Source organism: Lissotriton vulgaris, chromosome 12 (assembly GCF_964263255.1).
Source record: "Lissotriton vulgaris chromosome 12, aLisVul1.2, whole genome shotgun sequence".
NCBI classification, from domain to species: Eukaryota; Metazoa; Chordata; class Amphibia; order Caudata; family Salamandridae; genus Lissotriton; species Lissotriton vulgaris.
This window is the reverse complement of record NC_141700.1, coordinates 18,873,735-18,895,408: the sequence shown is the minus strand read 5'-3', so window position 1 is coordinate 18,895,408 and position 21,674 is coordinate 18,873,735. Positions and strand designations below refer to the sequence as shown.

At 49.9% G+C, this 21,674-nt stretch overlaps 1 protein-coding gene across 3 annotated transcripts in view; it reads left to right on the top strand.

Annotated features, from left to right (window-relative positions):
• CELF5 (CUGBP Elav-like family member 5) overlaps window positions 1-21,674 on the top strand; it is a 545,089-nt gene that overhangs the window by 483,967 nt on the left and 39,448 nt on the right. For all 3 annotated transcript variants that reach the window (XM_086946757.1, XM_086946756.1, XM_086946755.1), the window contains 2 exons: window positions 7,185-7,328; window positions 7,734-7,902. In XM_086946757.1, the coding sequence (XP_086802883.1) occupies window positions 7,185-7,328; window positions 7,734-7,861 (272 nt within the window). In that variant the 3' untranslated portion in view covers window positions 7,862-7,902. The remainder of the gene's footprint in view (window positions 1-7,184; window positions 7,329-7,733; window positions 7,903-21,674) is intronic.

Sequence of the window (21,674 nt, the reverse complement as noted above, 5' to 3'; positions counted from 1 at the left end):
TATTAGAAACCAGGAGGACAGTTGGTCTTTGGGCATCCAGGATTTAATTCACGCTTGTAGAAAGTCCGCAACTTGCTGAGGTTCAGTGCCTTCAGGGATGCCATTCGCGCACATTATTGCACCAGGAACGGTTCTCGCCGTCTTCGGCGTGGCCGTGCAGTTCTGATGTGCGCATGACAAGGCTGGAGACCTTGGGATTTAGGAGATGTGATTTTATCCTCCACTGTGGATATCTGAGACTTCGCTTCGGTGAGCCGGGCCGTGACGTTTCCGAGGTCTAGGAGGAGCAATGCCATACTGTACCGTCTGGATTTTTGGACCAGATGGGATCAGCTCCTGAGAGCCCCTCTAACCCAGCCGGAACGTAACCACCTCCCTCCTCAGGACCATCTATCCAGGCACCTGGGTACCTACCTGAGGATGGGGAACTCGCAATATACAAGCTCATATTATCAGAAACACCACTAAATCTATAGGGATACTAAGAATACTCACTGATTACTAAGGATATCCATGCCCTACACCACACTCATACCTTATAGTCTCGCGACCACATGGGTCCAGACTAATCTACCCTGGGGCAGTTCTGATTATCTACCATTATACACTGCATTACACGCCAGTGTCCTCCCTGGTGCTCTCATTAACATGCCACAATCCTGTGGGTATACACACATGGGTCTGCAGCCCCAGTGCTCTCATTTACACACGGTCCGCAATCCAGCAGACCTACACACCCCTCTGTCTTAGGTGCTCTCATTTACACACGGCCCGCAATCCGGCAGGCCTCCACGCTGGTCTCCTCCCCAGCGCTCTCATTAACGCCACTTACCAATGACGACCACTTTCCTATGAATACCTTCAGTTTTCTCTCTATATGTTGGGAAGTCTCTCTCCCTATTCACTAAGGGTTCGCTACTACAATAATATTATGGGATGACCGAATTACTTAGTGTCAACAATTCCCTAGCTCAAGGGCTCCTTGTTCTCCCTATTTATTCAGACTTACCGGATCAGGGGCAGCATCTGTTCTGGCTGTAACATCTGACTAGAAGAAAAAGGTTACCTATGCTCTGAAAATAGAAGACGCTGTTTACAGGAGTCTCTCTCCCTATTCACTAAGGGCTTGCTACTACAATATTAGGAGTTAGCCAATTAATAATATGTACCTTCTGCTCCTGGCATCAAAGGTCCCCTCGCTTCCTATTTGTTTGGTCACTCCTTACCTGATCGGGATTTCACATCCGTTCATGCAAACAATGCTCAACTAGAAGAGTAAGTTACCATGATTGAACAAGAATACAAGGCACATGTCGGTTCACTAAGAACTGGGGAAGTTTTTATTTTAACAATGATAAAATACACATACACAAATCTATGGGGTCTCTATAACTAGCAGTAACTTTAACACACCGCTGAAAGAAAAGGATTAGACATACAATTTATCTGCGGGGTAGCAGGAACTTTTAACACACCGCTGAAAGGGAAAAGATTAGACATATAATAGCCTAGGGAATAAGGACAAGATTAAGGTATAATTATAAAAGATGGATATCACCTTGTGAGTGTGAAGTCTTGCTCTAGCTGTCATCTGGGCTCCTCTCTCGTCTGTGTCTTGGCTCATCTCAGACTCTCTCTCTCCTGCCCTCTTGGATACACATTTGCGCTGATCACTTTGCACTGGATTTCTCTCCCTCACGGACTCTCTCTCCACATTCCAACTTCAATCTAATGGTTCCTGCCGCTCTGATCACCGTTCATTCCACTAGCTTGTTCACTCTGTTTCAAGGTTTCTGTGCCAATGTCCAATTAACTCCAGCTGCTCCCACAGGTTAATCCACGATATAGATAAATAACTTCTTCTGACTGCTTCCTTCAGTTCCAGCTCACTGACTGTCTGTTTGTCTTCTCTCTGTTCCAAGCATTTTCTGTCTCTTCTCCTCTTGCAATTCCACTCCTCCAACTCTACCAACACTCTCTGCTCCTCCAATTCAACTAACTGCAACTTCAGCTCAGCTCTCTCTAGCTCGAACTCTCTCTTCTACCACTCCAGCTCAACTAACTGACTCCGCTTCTGCACTTCACTGATATAGAATGCTGTTTCCTCATGGAAAGTTCCAGCCAGCAGCTTCCTCCCACCAATCCCATGCACCAGGCTCCTTGCACTAGACGCTCCCACAGTGACCAGCTGCTTGTTTCGTCTAGAGACCTGAGCCCAGGGACACTTCCTGATTAGATTCAGCTCTGGCCGGTTCTCTCCGGTTCGCTTAGGGCGAACAACAGCTTTAACTATAAACGTTACCTTTTCCCTTGAAGCCTCTCAGCTCCATCAACATGGAGTCTGTCTAGTTCTGGGCCTATACGCCTGAGAAGGATGAAATAACCCTTAGCTCTGTCAGAGTACCTACATAAACCATACCAATGTGTAATATAAAGTCAGGACCACAGGATCCAACCTCTGCTATAAGCAAAAATAACAGGCCAAAGCCAATAGGCAATAGATGGCCTCTTCTATGTCTGAAAGAAAGGGCCTAAAAGGGCCAACACAAGCCAGGAATACATATCCTAGATGTGAGCAAGATTAAAGTCTATATCACTGCTAAATAGAGCCAAAAAGCCTGTCTAGACACATACCCATGCTCACCTCCCCAATTTTGGTCTACACGGCCGCTTGTGAGATTTGACTGGCCTGAAGGATCATGGCAAGTTCCCTGTCTGTTGAGGGGGCTTTGTCCTCCCCCCCCCCCCCCCCCAGTGCTTCTAGGATGTCTGTTTGTGAGTCCGGTGGTGTATTGTTCCATTCGAGTCTGTGAGAACACTGGGCAGGCAGACTTATCTTTATCCATGGTGCTGGCACAGGGACTTTATACAGCACCTCCTGCGATGGAGATTCAGCCGCTTGCCACTGCTCTGTGGCTGCTCCAGGAGCCGACCTCATGGTGGTAGAGTGTGTTCTCCGGGACTAAGAGAGGGGGCGGAGGCAGCGATTAAGGTGATCATCGGGGGTCACCATGGTCAGCATGGATGGTCTCACAGGGTCTCCCCTAAGCCAGGGCAAGAGCGGAGCAAAGAGAGAAGGCGGTCCGTATCTCCCCAGCCCTTGCTTAGGAAAGGAGAAGGTATAGTGCAGTAGCGCAGAGTGTAACGTTAGGTATTATGGGGGGTAAGCCGAGGTATAACAGCAGGGAGTCCAAGCAGGCACAGTGGGAGGGCCAGGCCAAAGAGTTGGTCTCTCGGGTAATCAAACAAAAGCAGGCTGATGTGGAGCTCAGCAGAGGCGACGCAAGACCATGAGCCACCACCACGTGTAAATAAATGGCAGGTAGAGCGCAGGATCTGCCAACCACTTCCAAAGTACTATGTGTTGTGGAAATAAAGTGAAGCAGAGTGGTATGTACAGATGCTGCTCGTGTCTAGTGGGCAGTGTGGCACTGCATCACTGGGTGTGGAAGGGGAACAGTCGCACCGTCCTTGAAGGTGGATCTAAGCCCCCTCCGCTAACCATCCATGCCAGGGGGAGAAGCCTCGAGGAGCAAATAGACTAATCAGGAAGGCTCTGCAGCTTCTCACTCACCCCTGCGGCCCAAGCCTCAGCAGCTGTACTCACCTGGTGTGTCGCAGGACCACGTGGCAGGAGGCTCTAGAAGATCGCTGGGGGAAGATAGCTCCGCTATCGTAGCCGGCTGGGCCCAGGCAAGCCCAAACAGTTGGGTCACCGCAGCGGGTGCTTCCCAGGTCACTGTCCCTCCCAAGGCGAGCGACTGTGAGCGAGACGTGTCACAGACTCACTCAGGTAGGACTGCAGGTCGTACCACCTCCCTGCACGGGCACCTACACCTGCGGTGGCAACATGGCACAGGCCTCTCCTCCGGGACCTCTCTGGGCGGCACCGCAGCCGGTTCAAAGGCCCAGGGGGTCTCCCCATCATCAGGGTCAAGTCACAGGCAGTAGGGTGGTGAGGAGGGAATTGGAGCAGATCCTACCATCGGAGCGCCAACGCTGACCAATTGGCCTGCACCTTATGGCGCTGCCAGCCAGCGTGGGAGGTCAGATCACCTCCCCAGCAGCGTCTTAGTGCAGGGTAGTTGGGGGGGAAACGATGCCATCAACGCTCCACCTCTTTCGGGCACAGCAAATGTTGCTCACGACAAGGGACTCCACTATGGAGCGACATCTCCCTCCTGGTCATCATGGCCCAGCAGCGACGCAGCCCGCAAGCCGGTTCTTCATAGTGTTCCAAAGCCGCAGGATGTGACTGCAACCCTGTCTCGCAGTATTGGGCACTGGGACTGCAGATCAATATCAGGTATTACACCAGATAAATGCCAGATTAGAGGGGTTCAGTTGGGAGCTCCGTTAGAGAGCGTTCGCCATGTTGGCCTGTAGTATTTACTATTTTTACATTTCTGTTCAGTATTTCCGGAGTAAAAAGTATTGAAAAATAAACCGTCATTTATAAAGATTGAAAACATTGAATTCAGGGTTTTTTTTTTACTGTTTTAAACAGTAGTTAAAAAAGTAAAATTCAACCATGTTCAAAGCCAGGAGCTCAGCACCCATAATATACAAGCAAGACTTATTGGCTTTGCTAATGCTTGTTAGAAATGAGAGGAAGAGTTTCCTGACTGCAGTGCCCAGATTCGCCCGTTACGGTACATCTAGGCAGTTATGAGGGACAAGACTTCTCAGGTACCATCGTAAATCGATTGGATTTAAGTGGAGACGAAAAAAGAAAGCGGGTCACAATGTCGATGGGGGCGGGGAGCAGGACTGATGGTACACTGCCACCCTGAACTATTCCCTCGCTCTGTATGATTGATGAAGGTTTTTTTCATAGGGTTTGGGCTATTTTTGGGGTCAGGTATTCCTACCTTAGATTCTAATTTTTACATTACCTGTTCCATTTGTTTGCCCGTATTTTACAAAATTATTGAGGACAGTCTGTTTTTTTCCAAGATTGCTAAAATGGTTCATCATTATTAAATCAGCAGTGCACAGTATTTCAGACTAACAAGATTGGTTTTTTTGGTTTTTTAAACTGAGTGTTCTGTTGTCATTGGGAAGGCTGTCCCTCGGCAGATAACGAAATGTATTGGGCTGCCTATGAACTACTGAATCGTATTAGCCATCGGTTGCTGTCATCCTCCAACACATTTACAAGCAGAAAGCCTTGCAAATAATCTGTCGTAATAATAAAACAATGTTTTATTGCTTTATAGTTCTGTGACTACTTTTTCACAACTCAATAGTACTTAATGTGGAGCATTCCAGTGGTGCAAATGAACATGTTACACTACATGGAGGTCCGATTGTATGAGATATATACTCATGCTTTTCAGCATGTCTTCCACAGCTACCCCATACCTTGTAAACTCTTCCCTTACTGGCTTAAAGCTCGATGTTGTAGTCTATCTAGCTTAGTAATCTGTCAGTGTGAAGAACATTACTGACCTGTAAACACTTTTCCAACTTTGGAATTTCCCATCAATTTACAAGGGCTCTTATATTAACATTCCCCTGATAATCAACCCAAGAGCACTTGTCATTGGCTTAGAGAAACAAATGAACTGATACCTCAATGACCGGCTCCGCAACCACCAGCTCCCTGACGATGTGCAGTCCAGATTCAAGCAGTACAGAAACACCCATCACTGCAGCCCTCCTTCTCCTGGACCTCTCTTCCGCATTTGACACAATCTCACACCCCATCCTCATCAGGCACCTGCATGAGATTGGTGTCCAAGGACGCCCTCTGCTGCACCTGCTCCTTCTTAATGGATACAACACAAGCTGTCAGCCTGGCACCTCACTCCTCGGAAGCTCGCAAACTTATCTGCAACGTGCCTCAAGGTTCATCACTCCGCCCCAGCCTCTTCAGCACATACATGATCTCTCTGGCCAATGTCGTCAATGCACAATATATCAACATGATCTCCTACGCAGGCTACATGAAACTCATACTCATCTTCTCGTACAAGACCCTCTACACAAGAAAAAAGGTTCCCCAAATGCATGACAGAAGTCTCTAACGGGATGAAACCCAACTCGGTCAAGCTCAACACAGACAAGACAAAAGTAGTGATCTTCGGCAATAACACCTCACAATGGGACTCCATCTGGTGGCCGGTCGAACTCGGACCCACACCAGGAATCTAGAAATAATCGACAACAAACTAGATATGGCCACATACGTCAACACTGTCACTGTATCCTGGTTCCACACCCTGAAGATGCAGAGGAAGATCTTCAAATGCCTCCAAAGAAACACTAGAAAAAATTGCCACTCATGCCCTAGTCACCAGCATGTTGGGCGGTTGGAACACCCTCCATGCTGGGATCACCAAGCAACTCATTAGAAGACTACAAACCACCCAACTCAGCAGCCAGACTCATCCTCAACCTCCCACACAGAACTCACATCACATCACACCTCATCGAACGACAGCGACTCCCGATATACAAATGTGCTCAATTCAAACTCCTTACAAACAAGTTTAAGGCACTACACAACTCAGGTCCCACCAATCACACAGACACTGCCACTCCACAAGACTTATACTCGCCAACATCCCATCCATACACAGAAGCAGGTAAGGAGGACCGGCCTTCTCTTACATCACTCCTAAAGCGTGGACCAACCTCCCACTCCACATCAGAGCCCCCTCCTCTCTTCATGAATTCTGCAAGGAGCCGAAGACCTGGCTTTTCAAGTAACCAACCTACCACAGGCAGGGCAAGGCACACACCTGCTCAGCGCCAGGATACCCTTGTGTGTGATGGTGCACTTTATTAATAAATATCCAAAACATAGGCATGGCTTATCATAGCTGGTGTGACATCACCGAGACACACCTCTAAAACAATCCTTAACCCACGCTAGCATATGCTTGAAAACATCTTGAAAACGCTGGGATTCTCACATGACTTGAGGAATTATTCACTCAATCAATCTAGAGTCATTGCTAAAGGGTAATCATTTCCTGCTATAAGGGTCATGTGAGCTCTTACCCAAGGATGGGCTAAATAATAGTTGCATTTATTTATATGTTACATTGCTGTGGTGAACATTATGCCACTATTTTCTCTTGGGTATTCCTCTCTACAATGACAACAAATTACAATTTGCACACAATTTTGTCATCTTCCTGTTTCAACCTCTGCCCATCCTTTTTGTCAACCACCAGGTCCTGAGGGATGTAACCTGTTTATCTACCACCTCCCTCAAGAATTTGGGGACAACGAGTTGATGCAGATGTTCCTCCCTTTTGGGAACATTATCTCCTCTAAAGTGTTCATGGACCGAGCCACCAATCAGAGCAAGTGCTTTGGTAAGTGTGTGCATGCTTTTTGGAGCATAATGGGTGATGCTCCGGGGCAGAAGCAAAATGCCCGTTGCATTACACAAGGCCAGACTGCGTCATGCACTCTGATACAGTTATCATGAAACACAAGTTATGCCACAAATCCAACTTACACTTCTCTAGATCCATTCTTGTACTTGTTCTCCGGCTCATGCATGCACATGTGATCCTCTCAGCCTATGTGCACATAACCAATACTATCATTTGCTCTTCCTTAGATGTCCCACTGTTCCCTTCTGTGGTGTAAATGAGAATACCATTCTACTCGTGTTCTTTACCATTGCAATGCCTCCACTTTTTTGATATTTTTCGACTCTTGCCTTTGTTGCGGATGATGACTACGTTAACCCCGCTGCCTGCTCTCCTCTACAGGCTTTGTTAGTTTTGACAACCCATCCAGTGCTCAGACTGCCATACAGGCCATGAACGGGTTCCAGATTGGGATGAAGCGATTGAAAGTGCAGCTGAAGCGGCCGAAGGATGCGAGCCATCCTTACTGACAGGCTGCACACTGCCGATCAGCACAGCTATGGCGAAGCAGGTGAGTGTGCTTCCTGAAGGGCATATACTAGCTGGGAGTTCAAACAACCTGCCTACACCATACATGAGACTCAAACATCCTATGATAGGCCCACATGGACCATGCCCAGCCACCCCACATGGCATTACACCCCACTGACCCAGCTCAATCATGGGCAAACATGCCAAGGAAGTCCTTGGCCAAATTACTAGCCCATCTAACCTACGCGGATAACAGGGGCCTAAACTAATTAACCCCCACCACATCATGAAGCTTAGACATTCTACCCAGTGAGAAGCGCACACGTCAATACTGGGAACTTTAACTTGTGTACTCGCGGACAGAGGATTCTCACAACTTGACCCACAATCCATAGAGAACAATCATAACTCACCATCTGCCACACCCATTCAGTGTACTCCTACAACATATTCTGACACCACTGACTACGAGATGGGAAGGGGGTATAAGGAAGCTTGAGGCTGGTTTCTTCTTGTATAAAATAGCGGCCAAGACCAATAACAGTCTAGTAAGCCTTCTAATAAGTGACAAGCTCACACAGAGAGTTGGAGACATATGAAGCATAAGCTAAAGAGCAGGGTGTTTGCAGTATTTGAGCATTGAAAAAGGTAACTCTGCCCGTTGGTTACTGAGAAAGCAAAGCTTGGGCAGGAGAATAAGTATAACTAAGCTACTATTCAATATACATATTGGGAACTTCAATGTTTTTAAACAGGACCCTGGCCCACATTGTTCAGAGAGAAATATAAATATCTGTCAATATATATGTGCAAATATTATAAATTACTTATTTCTCTACCAAAAGTAAACATCACCTTTTGAGGGTCTTGTTCGATCAATCATCAGCTCAGATCAGTACAGTGCGGCTATCAGCCGTGGGGTATCCAGGCACTAGGTTTGGGTTGCGCTCAGACGAAAAGCCAGTTCTTGAGTCCTTTTCTGAATTCTGGGAGGGGGGATAGTGTTCAGAGGTGAAAGGGAAGGTTGTTCCAGGACTTGGCGATGCGGCAGGAGAAGGAAGGTCCTCCACTGTGGCTTTGGCAGATGGGGGGAGTGCAGCGAGGGAGGCAGAGCGCAGGTGCCTGGATGGTTGGTGGTTGATGTGTGCTGGTAGTGGAGGGCCTTGTAGGCCTGTCAGTATCTTGAATAGGCATCTTTTCTGGGTTGGGAGCCAGTGGAGGTTCCTGAGGTGGGGGTGATGTGGGTCCATTTGGGGAGGTTGAGTATGAGTCTGTTGGCTAAGTTCTGTACCATCTGGAGTTTTTTCAGAGGTTGGGTGGGGATTCCAGTGTAGAGTGCGTTGCCGCAGTCCAGTCAGCTGGTGACTAGGGCTTGGGTGACGGTTTTTCTGGTGCTGACGGGGAGTCTCTGAAGATCTTACAGAGCTTGCGACGGTGTGGAAGCAGGTGGAGGAGACTGCATTGATCTGACGTTTCATGGTGAGTTTGGCATCCAGGATGATGCCAAGGTTGTGGGCATGGTCCGTTAGGGTGGGGCTGAGTTCGGAGGGCCACCACATGTCGTTCCATGGGAAGGTATTGTTCCTAAAGATTAGCACTTCCATCTTGTCCGTATTGAGCTTTAGGCAATTGGTCTTCATCCAGTACACAACACTTCATGGAGTTGCAGAAGTTGGTTCTAATGGTGGAGGGGTCTTCTGATAGCAAGAGAATGAGCTGGGTGTTGTCTGCGTTGGATATGATGTTGAGGGCATATGTTCTGACTGTATTGGCCAGGGGCATAACGTTGGTGATGAACAGGGAAGGGCCAAGGGATAAACCTTGAGGGGGGCGTGGCTTGAGCGCCGAGGGAGATGGCGGCGTGAGCTCGGAGCTCCGTGCCTCTCCCCCACGAAAATCCTGAAAGAGGGGCCGGAGAGCTATGTGGTGGTGGAGGGGAAGCTGGAAGGTAGAGATATTGTGCTGGCCAGTATATATGCCCCAAATACGGACCAATTGGCTTTCCTAGCGACACTGTCAGGGACGCTGGCCCACTCCCTAGCAGGCCCGGTCCTGCTGGGGGGCGACTTTAATTCCATTGCCGACCCCTTGCTGGATAGATCCCACCCCCCCCCTACGTGACTCCCCAGTTCATAGACTATCTAGAGGGAGGAGGGAATGGCAGGAGAGCTGGGAGCTGATAGATATCTGGAGAGGGCAACACCCGACTGACCGGGATTATTCATTTTTCTCCGGGCTCCATGATTTACATGTCCGTCTGGACACGATGCTCTGCTCCCGGGGGGTGCTACCAAGCGTCACCGGATCAGAGTATCTCTCGAGAACAATTTCGGACGATAACCCGCTCCTGATCCGGCTAGCGTGGATAGCGGAGAAGCCCAGGATCCCGCTCTGGAAACTGAGGCCGGAGACCCTAGAGGACCCCCTCTTCGGGGAGGCCCTAGCGGAAGGAGTGGATTTGTATTTCGCGGAGAATGAAGGGACGGCGACCTTTAGAGCGACGGAATGGGACGCCTTTAAGGTAGTGGTGAGGGGTATCTGCATTAAGGATTATGTAGGCGTGCGGAAAGTATTGTTGGGCGACTTGACTAAGGCGGACACTAAGCTTAGAGAGGCGGAGAAAAGGCGGCCCGGACACCCAGAACTCCAGGAGGCTCTGTGTGCGCAGGTGGCGTCGGGGCTGGGTTTGCTTCGAGCGGACCACGACAAACTGAAAGACAGGGTCAAGGATGCTGAAGTGGCGCTGAATGACCTGGCGCCGGCTCACAAGGCAATGGAGAATAAACTAACGGAGGCCCTGGACCGCATACGCACCCTGGAACGGCGAGCAGAGGACACGGAAAATAGAAGCCGACGCAGCAATGTGCGGATCGTGGGCGTGCCAGAGACGGAGGGGACGGGGAACTTGGTTGCCTACATGGAGGAATGGCTGAAGTCAGTGGTGGCGCCGGAGGGGCTCTCGCCGTTCTTCACTCTGGAGCGAGCGCACAGGGTCCCCTCGGGACCGCCCAAGCCAGGGCTCCCGCCTAGACCGATTATAGCCAAGTTGCTGCACCACAAGGACAGAGATTTGCTCCTACGGAAAGCTCGAGAGGATGGCCCTTTCCAGATAGCGAACAGCGGAGTCACACTTTTCCCGGATTTCACCTTTGAGACGCAGAAGCAACGGGCCTCCTTCCTCACAATCAAGAAGGAACTGCGGACTGAAGGGATTGCCTACTCCTTGCTTTTCCCAGCTAGGCTCAGAATAGTGGTGGACGACAAGGCGATCTTCTTCGCAACGTCAGCGGAAGCCTGGGAGTGGTGGGAGACGTACAAGGCCGGGACTGATGGCGCCAAGGCAAGAGAAGAGCGGGAAAAGGAACGAGAGCGCTCGCCCAAACGGCTGCGGAAATCGAGGAGACTATGGAAACGAGGGCGGGGGAAGCTGGGACCAACGGCCTCCCAGACTGAGGCGGAACGGCAGGCCGCGCTACTGGAGGTCGAGAAGCTCGGTCGAGCGGAGGGCCCTGAATCCAGGGGGGCCACGGACTCGGACACTCACGTGTCGGCCTCTGGTTCAGAGTCGGACCTATCGGGGATTCACCGCACAGAGGGGCCGCTGGTGACACCGCAAACGGCGGACGAGATCCTGAACATTTGAACTTCTGTCGATGCAGCATGGGTAATGTTTGAATGACTGGGAGAGGAACCATTGCCTATGCACATAGTGGGGGCCGGGGCACACCGCAGGGTTCAGGGCAGGGCGATCATGTGGAATGGGGGAGGAGACGGGGAGCAAGGCGCAGCCCCCCTCTGGACGAGGCCGCGCTCCGAAGGCCCTTAAGGCACCCACGGCTACGGCTGTGTAGTTGAGACCTGGGTCATCAGGTATGGGCGTTTGGATGGGGACTGATATTTCAATATTGGGGCCTGTTCTGGGGGAGGGGGGGGGTCCCACAGTCGGGGATTGTTTACTTTTCTTGAAGTTGTTGACCCTGGGTGTACCATGGATAGGGCTGTTGAAATGTTTTGTTTTGTTCAGGGGGGGCACCACCACCGTCGAAGGGCAGAATCTGGGGGGAGTGTTTCGACTAGACCACTGGGACAATGGCTAATGTGAATGGGTTGAACTGTATTACCTGGAATGTCCGGGGCCTACACACCATGCAGTGTAGACATAAAGTGCATGCCTATTTAGTGCGAAGGGGAGTACACATCGCAATGCTGCAGGAGACGCATCTTACACGACAAGAGGGGGTGGCGTTACAGAGGAGATGGCGGGGACAGGTTTTTCACACCAGCTACTCGGCCTATGCGCGGGGAGTGCTCATATTGGTTAGAGCGGGCACCCCTTTCCAACTAACGCGCCAATGGGTAGACCGGGACGGGAGGTATGTGGTGGTGGAGGGGAAGCTGGAAGGTAGAGATATTGTGCTTGCCAGTATATATGCCCCAAATACGGACCAATTGGCTTTCCTAGCGACACTGTCAGGGACGCTGGCCCACTCCCTAGCGGGCCCGGTCCTGCTGGGGGGCGACTTTAATTCCATTGCCGACCCCTTGCTGGATAGATCCCACCCCCCCTACGTGACTCCCCAGTTCATAGACTATCTAGAGGGAGGAGGGAATGGCAGGAGAGCTGGGAGCTGATAGATATCTGGAGAGGGCAACACCCGACTGACCGGGATTATTCATTTTTCTCCGGGCTCCATGATTTACATGTCCGTCTGGACACGATGCTCTGCTCCCGGGGGGTGCTACCAAGCGTCACCGGATCAGAGTATCTCTCGAGAACAATTTCGGACGATAACCCGCTCCTGATCCGGCTAGCGTGGATAGCGGAGAAGCCCAGGATCCCGCTCTGGAAACTGAGGCCGGAGACCCTAGAGGACCCCCTCTTCGGGGAGGCCCTAGCGGAAGGAGTGGATTTGTATTTCGCGGAGAATGAAGGGACGGCGACCTTTAGAGCGACGGAATGGGACGCCTTTAAGGTAGTGGTGAGGGGTATCTGCATTAAGGATTATGTAGGCGTGCGGAAAGTATTGTTGGGCGACTTGACTAAGGCGGACACTAAGCTTAGAGAGGCGGAGAAAAGGCGGCCCGGACACCCAGAACTCCAGGAGGCTCTGTGTGCGGCCAAGGAGGCAGTGGCCGTTGAAGTGGAGAGACTCCGAGCCTTCGACTACAAGCGATATGTACTGCGCTCCCATGTTGACGGCGATAAGGCGGGCACCCTCCTGGCATGGCTCTCGAACCCCACAAGACGTAGCGCTCCCATACTCCAACTGAGGGACACGGCGGGCGTGGTGCAACACACACAACTGGGCATAGTCAACGGCTTCCAGCAATATTACGAGGGCCTATACCAGAGTACCCCGGGAGACAGGACGGGGCTGGTGGAACCCTTCCTGGCTGACCTGCCCCTACACCGGCTGGAGGCTGACCAGGCGAAAGACTTAGGGTCGGACATTGACGTGGGGGAGATACGGTCGGCGGTGCGGCGCATGGCAAGGAACAAATCGCCGGGAATAGATGGACTCCCCATAGAGTTCTATAACAAGTACCTGGACGCACTGGCACCACGGCTCCTGACCGTCTATAGAGAGGCCAAGGCGACGGGCCGGCTACCGCAGTCAATGCGGGAGGCATTAGTGGTCCCACTATTGAAGCCCGGTAGGGAGGGTGGCGACCCTGCGTCCTACCGACCACTCTCCATGCTCACCGCGGATTATAAGATCCTGAGCTCCATACTAGCGGCGAGGCTCCTGCCTCACATGACGGGGCTTGTACACGGCGACCAGAACGGTTTTATACCACAGCGCAACACCTCACTGAATATCAGAAGGCTTGTCCGTATCATGGACGGGCTGGACGGCGAGGCAGGGACGGAGCTGGTCCTCTCGGTCGACATTGAAAAGGCCTTCGACAGCCTCGAGTGGGACTACCTCTATGCTGTAATGGAGCGCCTCGGGCTGGGTGCTGGTTATATTCACTGGACGAAGGTCCTTTATGCGGGGGCGATGGCAAGAGTGAAGGTGGGTTCGACTGTATCCCTCCGCTACCCAGTGGAGCGGGGCACTCGTCAGGGCTGTTCCCTCTCGCCGCTATTATTTGCGCTGGCTATTGAGCCGCTGGCGGCTGCGACCCGCACAGGGAGGCATACTCGCGGAGTACGGGCCCGAGACGGACTCCATTTCATCTCGCTATATGCCGATGACTTACTGTTGTTCCTCAGCGACGGTGTGGAGGACTTGCAGAGAGCGGAAGCCCTGCTGGGGAGCTTGTCGGGCCTAAGGGTTAACTGGCCCAAAACGAGCTTGTTCCCGCTCCTGGAGGGCACTGCCCAGCCACAGCACCAATCGGAGGCGGCCTGGAACCCTACCTGTATAAAATACCTGGGGGTCCACGTTTATCATAAGCCAGAGGACTTGCTTGAGGGCAACCTGGGGCGCTGCATACGCGGACTGAAGGGCTGTATGGCCTTCTGGGCCACGTTACCACTGTCGGTGGCGGGCCGGATTTCACTACTTAAGATGGTTGCCCTGCCGAGATTATTGTATTATTTCCGGATGCTCCCAATCTGGCTACCCGGCTCTTTCTTTAGACAACTTAAATCTCAGATTACGGCGTTCATTTGGGGAGCAGGAAGGTGCAGAGTAGCGCTGGCCACGCTTTCTCGCCCGAAAGATGAGGGGGGGCTTGCGGTTCCGGACTTTGAGCTCTATTACCTAGCGGCCCAACTGCAAGTCTTCACGCAGGACGTAGCGAGGGTGTTCCGGGGCCCAGAGGACGAAAGCTTACGAGGGACGCCCAGACATGTCCTAGCATATATAACCCTCCAACAGCGGCTGGACAGTCGGGATTTGTCGCTGGAGCAGCGCACATACCGACAATGCTGGAACCGGGCCCAAAAGAGAGCGGGTATCCAGCGCCCGTATGCGCCTGAGATCCCCCTGGGCATGCTTACGGCCTTACCACATGGCGGCGACTGGTCGCACCTACAGGAATGGGAGGAAGCGGGAATACAGGTGGTTGGGGACCTGTTTGAAAATGGCGCACTGCTCCCATTCCAGGAGTTGATAGAACGCTTCGGCATCCCGAGAGGGGGATTTCTGCTGCACGCAGCCGTAACCAGGGCGATGCAGGCCCACTGGGGCACGGGACTGGAGGAACCTGGGACGGCAGCGGCGTGCCAGTACACCATGATGGCGGCGGGCACGATCAAGGCGGTAACGTGCCTCTATAATCGAATGCTCAGAGAGAATATCCCTCCACTCGCGTCCCTCAAAGCCAAATGGGAAGCGGACCTAGGAAGGGAAATACCTGACACTACGTGGGAGCAAATTGTCCGTAGGGCTCGCAACAGCACAAGGAACGCTAGGTTTCAGCTAATCCACTACTATGTGTTGCACAGGGCGTACATGACCCCGGGCAGAATCAGGCGGTATTTTGGAGATGAGACAGCGGCCTGCCCTCGGTGCCCGGAAGAGGGGGCTGAACTAGTGCACATGCTGTGGGCATGCCCGGCCCTGCGGGATTATTGGCAGGACATAGGAGAGGTGCTGAATGAGGTGACTGAAAGATCCATAGAATACGGTCCAGCGGAATGTCTTTTGCACTGGTTCCCCCACACCCCCAAGAATAAACTCACGAGTAAGTTTATAGACATGGGTCTGATGGTGGCCAAGAGGGAGATCACGAAGAACTGGAAGGCGAGAGTGGGGCCAACTCCACGGAGGTGGCGGCAGGAATTTCTGAAATGGGCCACGGCTGACAGCACACATAGGTACCAGCATGCGCGTAGGACCCCTAGCCCAACAGCAGCTGACACTGCGACCTCATGGGAAGTAATGGTGCAGGCACTTAGGGACAGCGAGGATGATGATGAGGGGGAGGCTCCCGGGGCGGATGGGACGGAGGAGGCGGGCTGAGGCCCTAGGAACAGCAGGTATGCAGGGGGGATGACACTAGCAATCCAGGAATGGTCGCAATGGGACCTCAGGCAGGTGGTGGTGGGTGGGATTGGTTGGGGGGGGAGTTTTTTGGGCTTTGCGCAGGGAAGGGGAGTTGGGGATTAGCGCGTAGTTAAGTAGGACTATAAAAGTAGGCATGCACAATAATCCGGACATTGACCACTCCTCCATATAGAACGTCAGGTATGGACGAGCAGAGACATCATCGCCGCCCAACCCCCGGGTTGTGGGCATGAAGGCTGTGTACAGATTGACGAAGCAAGTTGAAGGTCTGCTACATTTTATGATGATACTGCTATGTGTAATGACCTGTACGGGTATGACTACAATAAAAATTATTTTAAAAAAAAGAAAAGGGATAAACCTTGAGGGATGCTGCAGAAGATGCTCTTGTGTTCCTAGTTGAAGGGGAGAAGGCAGATTCTCTGGGTACGTCCTGTGAGGAAGGATGTAATCCATTTGAGGGCGTCTTCTTAGATCCCACTGTTGGTGTGGTGGGATACGGCACTGAATGCGGCTGAGAGGTCGAGGAGGATCAGGACCACTGTTTCACCCCGGCCGAGGAAGGTTCTGATGTCATCAGTGGAAGCCTCGGAGCTGTGGTTGGCATGGCAACTGGATTGAGGTGTCCAGCATATTGTTTCTCCCCAGTTTTTCAGTGAGCTGGTTCAATACAGGGTCACAGAATATCGGGGATGACTACTCTGCGCATCAACTTTACATTACGCAATTGTTCATGTGGTAGATAATATAGGTCTTTTAGACATTTTTTACTTCCGTTTCAAATGCATGTAGTAATCCTGCTACCATGTGTAATGCAGGTGTACATGCAATTGACGAGTTCAAGACAGGGAAGCCAGATGGAATGGCTTTGCCAATGTTTTTTTTCCATTTAAAAAACACATTTGAAAGAATAATATCAAAAGAAAAATCAGTACGAAACGGTGCTAATAGCATTCTCTTCCAGGGGATCCTCACCAATATTCACGTGTGCAGAATAGTCACACACATGTGCAGTGACCCGTGAAACATCTATAAAACAGATGTACGTATGTATATATACATCAGTCTAAAAATTAGTTACACGCTCACAACAATTGCAGCCTATAAACAGGCTAAGGAGTCCAAATGTTATTTTCATTTTAAAAAGAAAAACATTTACTTTCATATAAGTCACCATAGAGTAAAGGTGAACATATCAAACCTTTCACAAGCTTTGTTTTAATGTGAAGCTGTGGGGTGTGTTATATGGTTTAATTGTGCATCCTCGCCGTGTGACACACTTACCAACCCCTTTAATACCCTTGGGTTTCATCATCTGTCAAATCCTCAGCTCAACCCTGGGTAGCTTTAGCACTGAGCAGCAAGGCTTATACAGAGAAACAAGTGTTAAGCATTTAAACAGCACCAAAACAATTGAAGAAGAAATTGACACAACTCTCAAGAAATCCAACACCAATTTGTGAACATAGACTGCATTTTATAAGAATGTAGACACTAGAATGAAAAAGATCTATCAGAGGGTTCTGGAGATATACAAGCAATAATAAATTAATGCAATTTCACTCAAATGTGAACTAGCCATGGCAAAGTCAACAAATTGAACACTTAGAAACTTTTTTTTAAAAAACATAAGTTTCAGTGCAGTCAGTAATAAGTACCTCGGGCAGACAACTCCGATATGGAGCTAGTCAAGGGGACCAGCAAGGTCCTCAAGAACAGTTAACTTCACAGGAGGAGCAGTCCTTCAACAGTTCCTGGCACTTTACCTCCATTGCAGTGCATGCCTATGGTGTGGTCCTGATACAAGGGATGAAGGATGCTGAACATACTGTGGATGCAACGAGATTGACGGGGTCTTCCTGCAGGCATTCCTCGGTCCGCGAAGATGATGATGGGTTTCTGTTTGCACAGTGAACATCCCACGAAGTCCACTCTGATCTGGCTAAAGTCCAGTCGCCACTGGACTACCAGTCACTTGTTGTCACAATCACAGGCCAATGCTTCCTGGGTTGATAACTTTCCTTCTGAGGGTTCCAGAAACTCTCCAATAGCACCCCGGGCTCAGCGAACTTGGGTGCAACTCTGTGCATCAGTCTTAGTCCTCGTGTTGCATGGCGGCTGTGGTAGCAGCTGAAACCTTTGGGCTACCAATTGCCCCAGCAGGCTTTTTCAGCTGTGCTGTGAACAGAAGGCCAGTTGGCTGGCCCTCGGAGTTCTCTTGGTTTGACTGGGCTCTGGAGATGGCTTCTCCTTGAGCAGTGACGTGGTGGTGGTATGCACACCGTTTTTATCCTTTTTTACTCCAGTATATTTCATGCACGCATTCTCCTTGAGCAGGACATGGCAGGCACAGTTCCACTCTTCACTAGCCAGCAGGTGCAGTCCTCATCAGTGCAGCCTATCTTTGCTGGTCCCTCTGTGCAGCAGGCCAGTACTTCTTTGGTCCTTCTTCTGAATCAGTCAAAATCTGAGTTCTGGGTGCCCTATTTATCTGCAGAAAATGCACTCAGGGTAGGAGGCACTTCGTGGCCAATGAGCTGCTAGGTTCTCTCCCTCCTGATGACCACTTCCTGGGAAGTGTGTCTTCAGGCCATCACAGGATGCACCATTCTGCCCACTCCCAAGATGGCGAGACCCCTCTCTCAGCACTTAGAGCTCCTTAGCCCACCCCCAGGGTGTGGCTACCTCAGGGATACATGCCCCAGAAAAAATCGGGTTGACAACTGGCTCCTCTCCTGTCCCCAGTGTCAGCCTGTTTAAACAATGGAGCAGCACGTCTCCCAAGTTACCCATTTGCCCTTCAAAGTGCGGCTTCTCCTTTGAAGCTCGCCTTTTGGGCTAACACCCATGTAGCTTCAGCAGGAGGGAGGTAACACCTCCTCCAGTGGCAGGTCTCTATTGTCATCTTTTCTGGGAGTCGTTAGCACGTCTCCCAGGGAGGGCAGAAAGCTGTCTGCAGGCAAGCCTCGAGTACATCAGTAACCGGGCGCTGGAAACCTTGAGCATCCAAAGTGGCAACCTATAAAGTTGCACTTTGCATGCACAGATTCTTTTGATGCCAAACGGTACTAACCCTAGTAGTCCCATTCTGAAGTTAGGAGGGCCTTTCCACAGTAAAAACAACCATTTATGGTTTTTACTGCTGGAATATGTACAAGTAGATGTTTCACTTTCTAACAAACAGCACCCTGTGTTAGGGCTTGTTAGGCCTGCTTACACATATTAAAATGTGAGATTTGGGCTTTGCCCTTACTTTCGAAGTCGAGTTAGCAGGTTTAAACTGCTCTTCCAGTATGCAGTTGCAGACTGTGAGCAATGTGTCACCTTGTCCCACTCAGGGTGGCGCAAAATCGGTCCGGGGTACCCCATGTACTATATTCTAGGGACTTACAAGTTAGATAGGCTTTGCCAATTGGGGACAAGCCACTTAAACATACACCTTTTTAAGGGTCAGAGCACTTGCACAGAGTCCTGTTTAGCAGGGTTCTGGGCATTTCAAAGTCATTACACCAGTACCTAGTAGTCAAAGTGGGGGCAAAAAGGTGGGGTAAACATGCAAAAGCCTCTTTCCTTAAAATTAATATTTTAAGGCTCTATCTTTAACTGACCAATCAGAATGAACTGCCTGGGGTGCTGCAATCCGTCATTAGAGCAGTGTGCTGTCATCAAATGACAACACCAACTTCGCCTCCATCAACCATGCTTATTTGTCCAATTATTTGTGTTTTCCTAATAGAGACTTCTAGCTGCAAATTCTTCACCTTTTGAATATTTCCCAGGTGTAAGCTGGATCCTGAAATTGTTCGGCAGTACCTCTGCGCACCAGAACGTGGCGCCATGCGGCTCCACACCAACGCCACTCCACTCCTGAAAGGATATGCAGCACTTATATAGGTACCACTCCCGCACGCTGACATCAGTTCCTATCACACCACTAGACAAATGTCCTGAGCTCTCTTTCATCTCGGACACTTACCTTCATATTTTTCACAATTAGTTTTTCAGTTTGCAAGGGATGTCACCCCCTAAAATGACAGGTTGCAAGCCCTGTAAGGACTGTCGGTAACAAATGTCTGTAGCGGATCCTCATCAGGCAAATGAACCCGAAGCTCATCAAGGAATGCGAGGCAAAACTTTACATTCTGCATCGTAGGATCTTCATTGATAGTCATAAACGTTGAATAATTCCCCGCAGCTAAACTCTGAAGCATCTCTGCCGATTCCGGGAACGAGATTGAGATAGAACCTTGGACAGTGAGTGAGACTTGGAACGGTCCCTTCTTATGTTTGATCTACAGTCCTAGTTCTGCATCGTAGGTATCTTCATTGAGGCCATAAACATTGAATAATTCTTCGCAGCCTGTGGGGACCCCCGAACACTTATATATATATATATATATATATATTTATATATTACATCCAACCTTAGTTTTATAGCAATCCTGCTTTCCATAGAAAAAACAAATGTGAACCCCAAGTTTACTAGTGCAGTTAAGTATTTATTGTCACATATATATATATATATGTGTGTGTGTGTATTTATAGATATACATACATAGATATAAACTTTAGGGAAATAAAATTGAAGAATGTTAATCACTGAAAAATAATTTCCATAAAGTCTCAGTGTAGTTTGTCAGCGATTAATTTTCCTTCTGAATGCTGTCGAATTGTTGATAGAAACTCTAGCCTTTGAATGCTCCACCCTTTGTCATGGAAAAAATTCTGCCAGTGAACAAACAATATGAGAAAATGAAGCCAGTTAGGCTACCACCGATAGAAGCTACAAAAGAAGCTTGTACCTATAAGATCCTGAGACGCACCCTATCCCACAATGCACTGTAGTGGCAAGTTGCCTGTGAGTGTCCGCTCTTTTTTCCAGCTCCTTCAAGCAGGATCTCTGAATACCTCAGGTGTTTTTTCACACTTCTAAAATATTGCTCTTAATATTCAGAACTTGTAATCAAAATATTGCATTCGACAAGTTGACACCCCTTTTGTCGAGTAATTACATTTTATTTTGCTATTTTTACAGGAGTTTTTTAGTCAGAATGCCTTCTCTTTTGGCCAAATGCCCATCATGTGGGAGAAAGAAGGTGAGCACAGATGCTGATAATGTCTATGTGGCGTGTCTTTCACCTTTACACCTCACAAAAGGATGTAACATTTGTCAAGAAATTGTCAAAAGAGGACGCTTAAGGACCGAGAGGGCATCAGGCTTATGGTTTGATACAAGACCTGAATGCAGAACTACAAAGAAAGAAAAGGAAGAGAATGGAAAGGTCCTACTCTCACAATTCTGAGAAGTGTCAAAATTCAGGTATAGACTCCCACAGGGGGAAAGCTAAAGACAGAAAATCTCTTTCTCAACATCGGTGCCATTCTGATAAGCGCCATTTACCGACGTCAATAACATCAACATTGCCATCAAGAGGTTTGGACCAGTCTTGTTCACCATCCAAGGAAGGGTCAACTCCGACGCGTCATCATCACTGGTCGGAGTACAAATGGGCGGCGAGAATCTCATCACTGCTGTCGATGCTAAAGACTACGACAGCGACATCTTCACACTCTTGATGAGCATCAAAAAGTCACTGATTGACATAGAGATCCCAGAGGTCTGTGTCGAAGTCGGAGCAGTCGAAAACAAAGACTCGTTCGGTGTCAAGAAGGCACCTTTCCCCTTCAAGGACGCCGGTTCAGGCAAAGAAGGCTTGCATGACATCAATCACACCTTCCTCAACATCAACCTCAAGTCAGCTTATCCCCTTCTCTTGAATGGTCCAATCTCCCTCTACACATTCATCTGGGTCTCAGCATTCAGAGGTTCTACTGGATCAATCAGAGACCACGC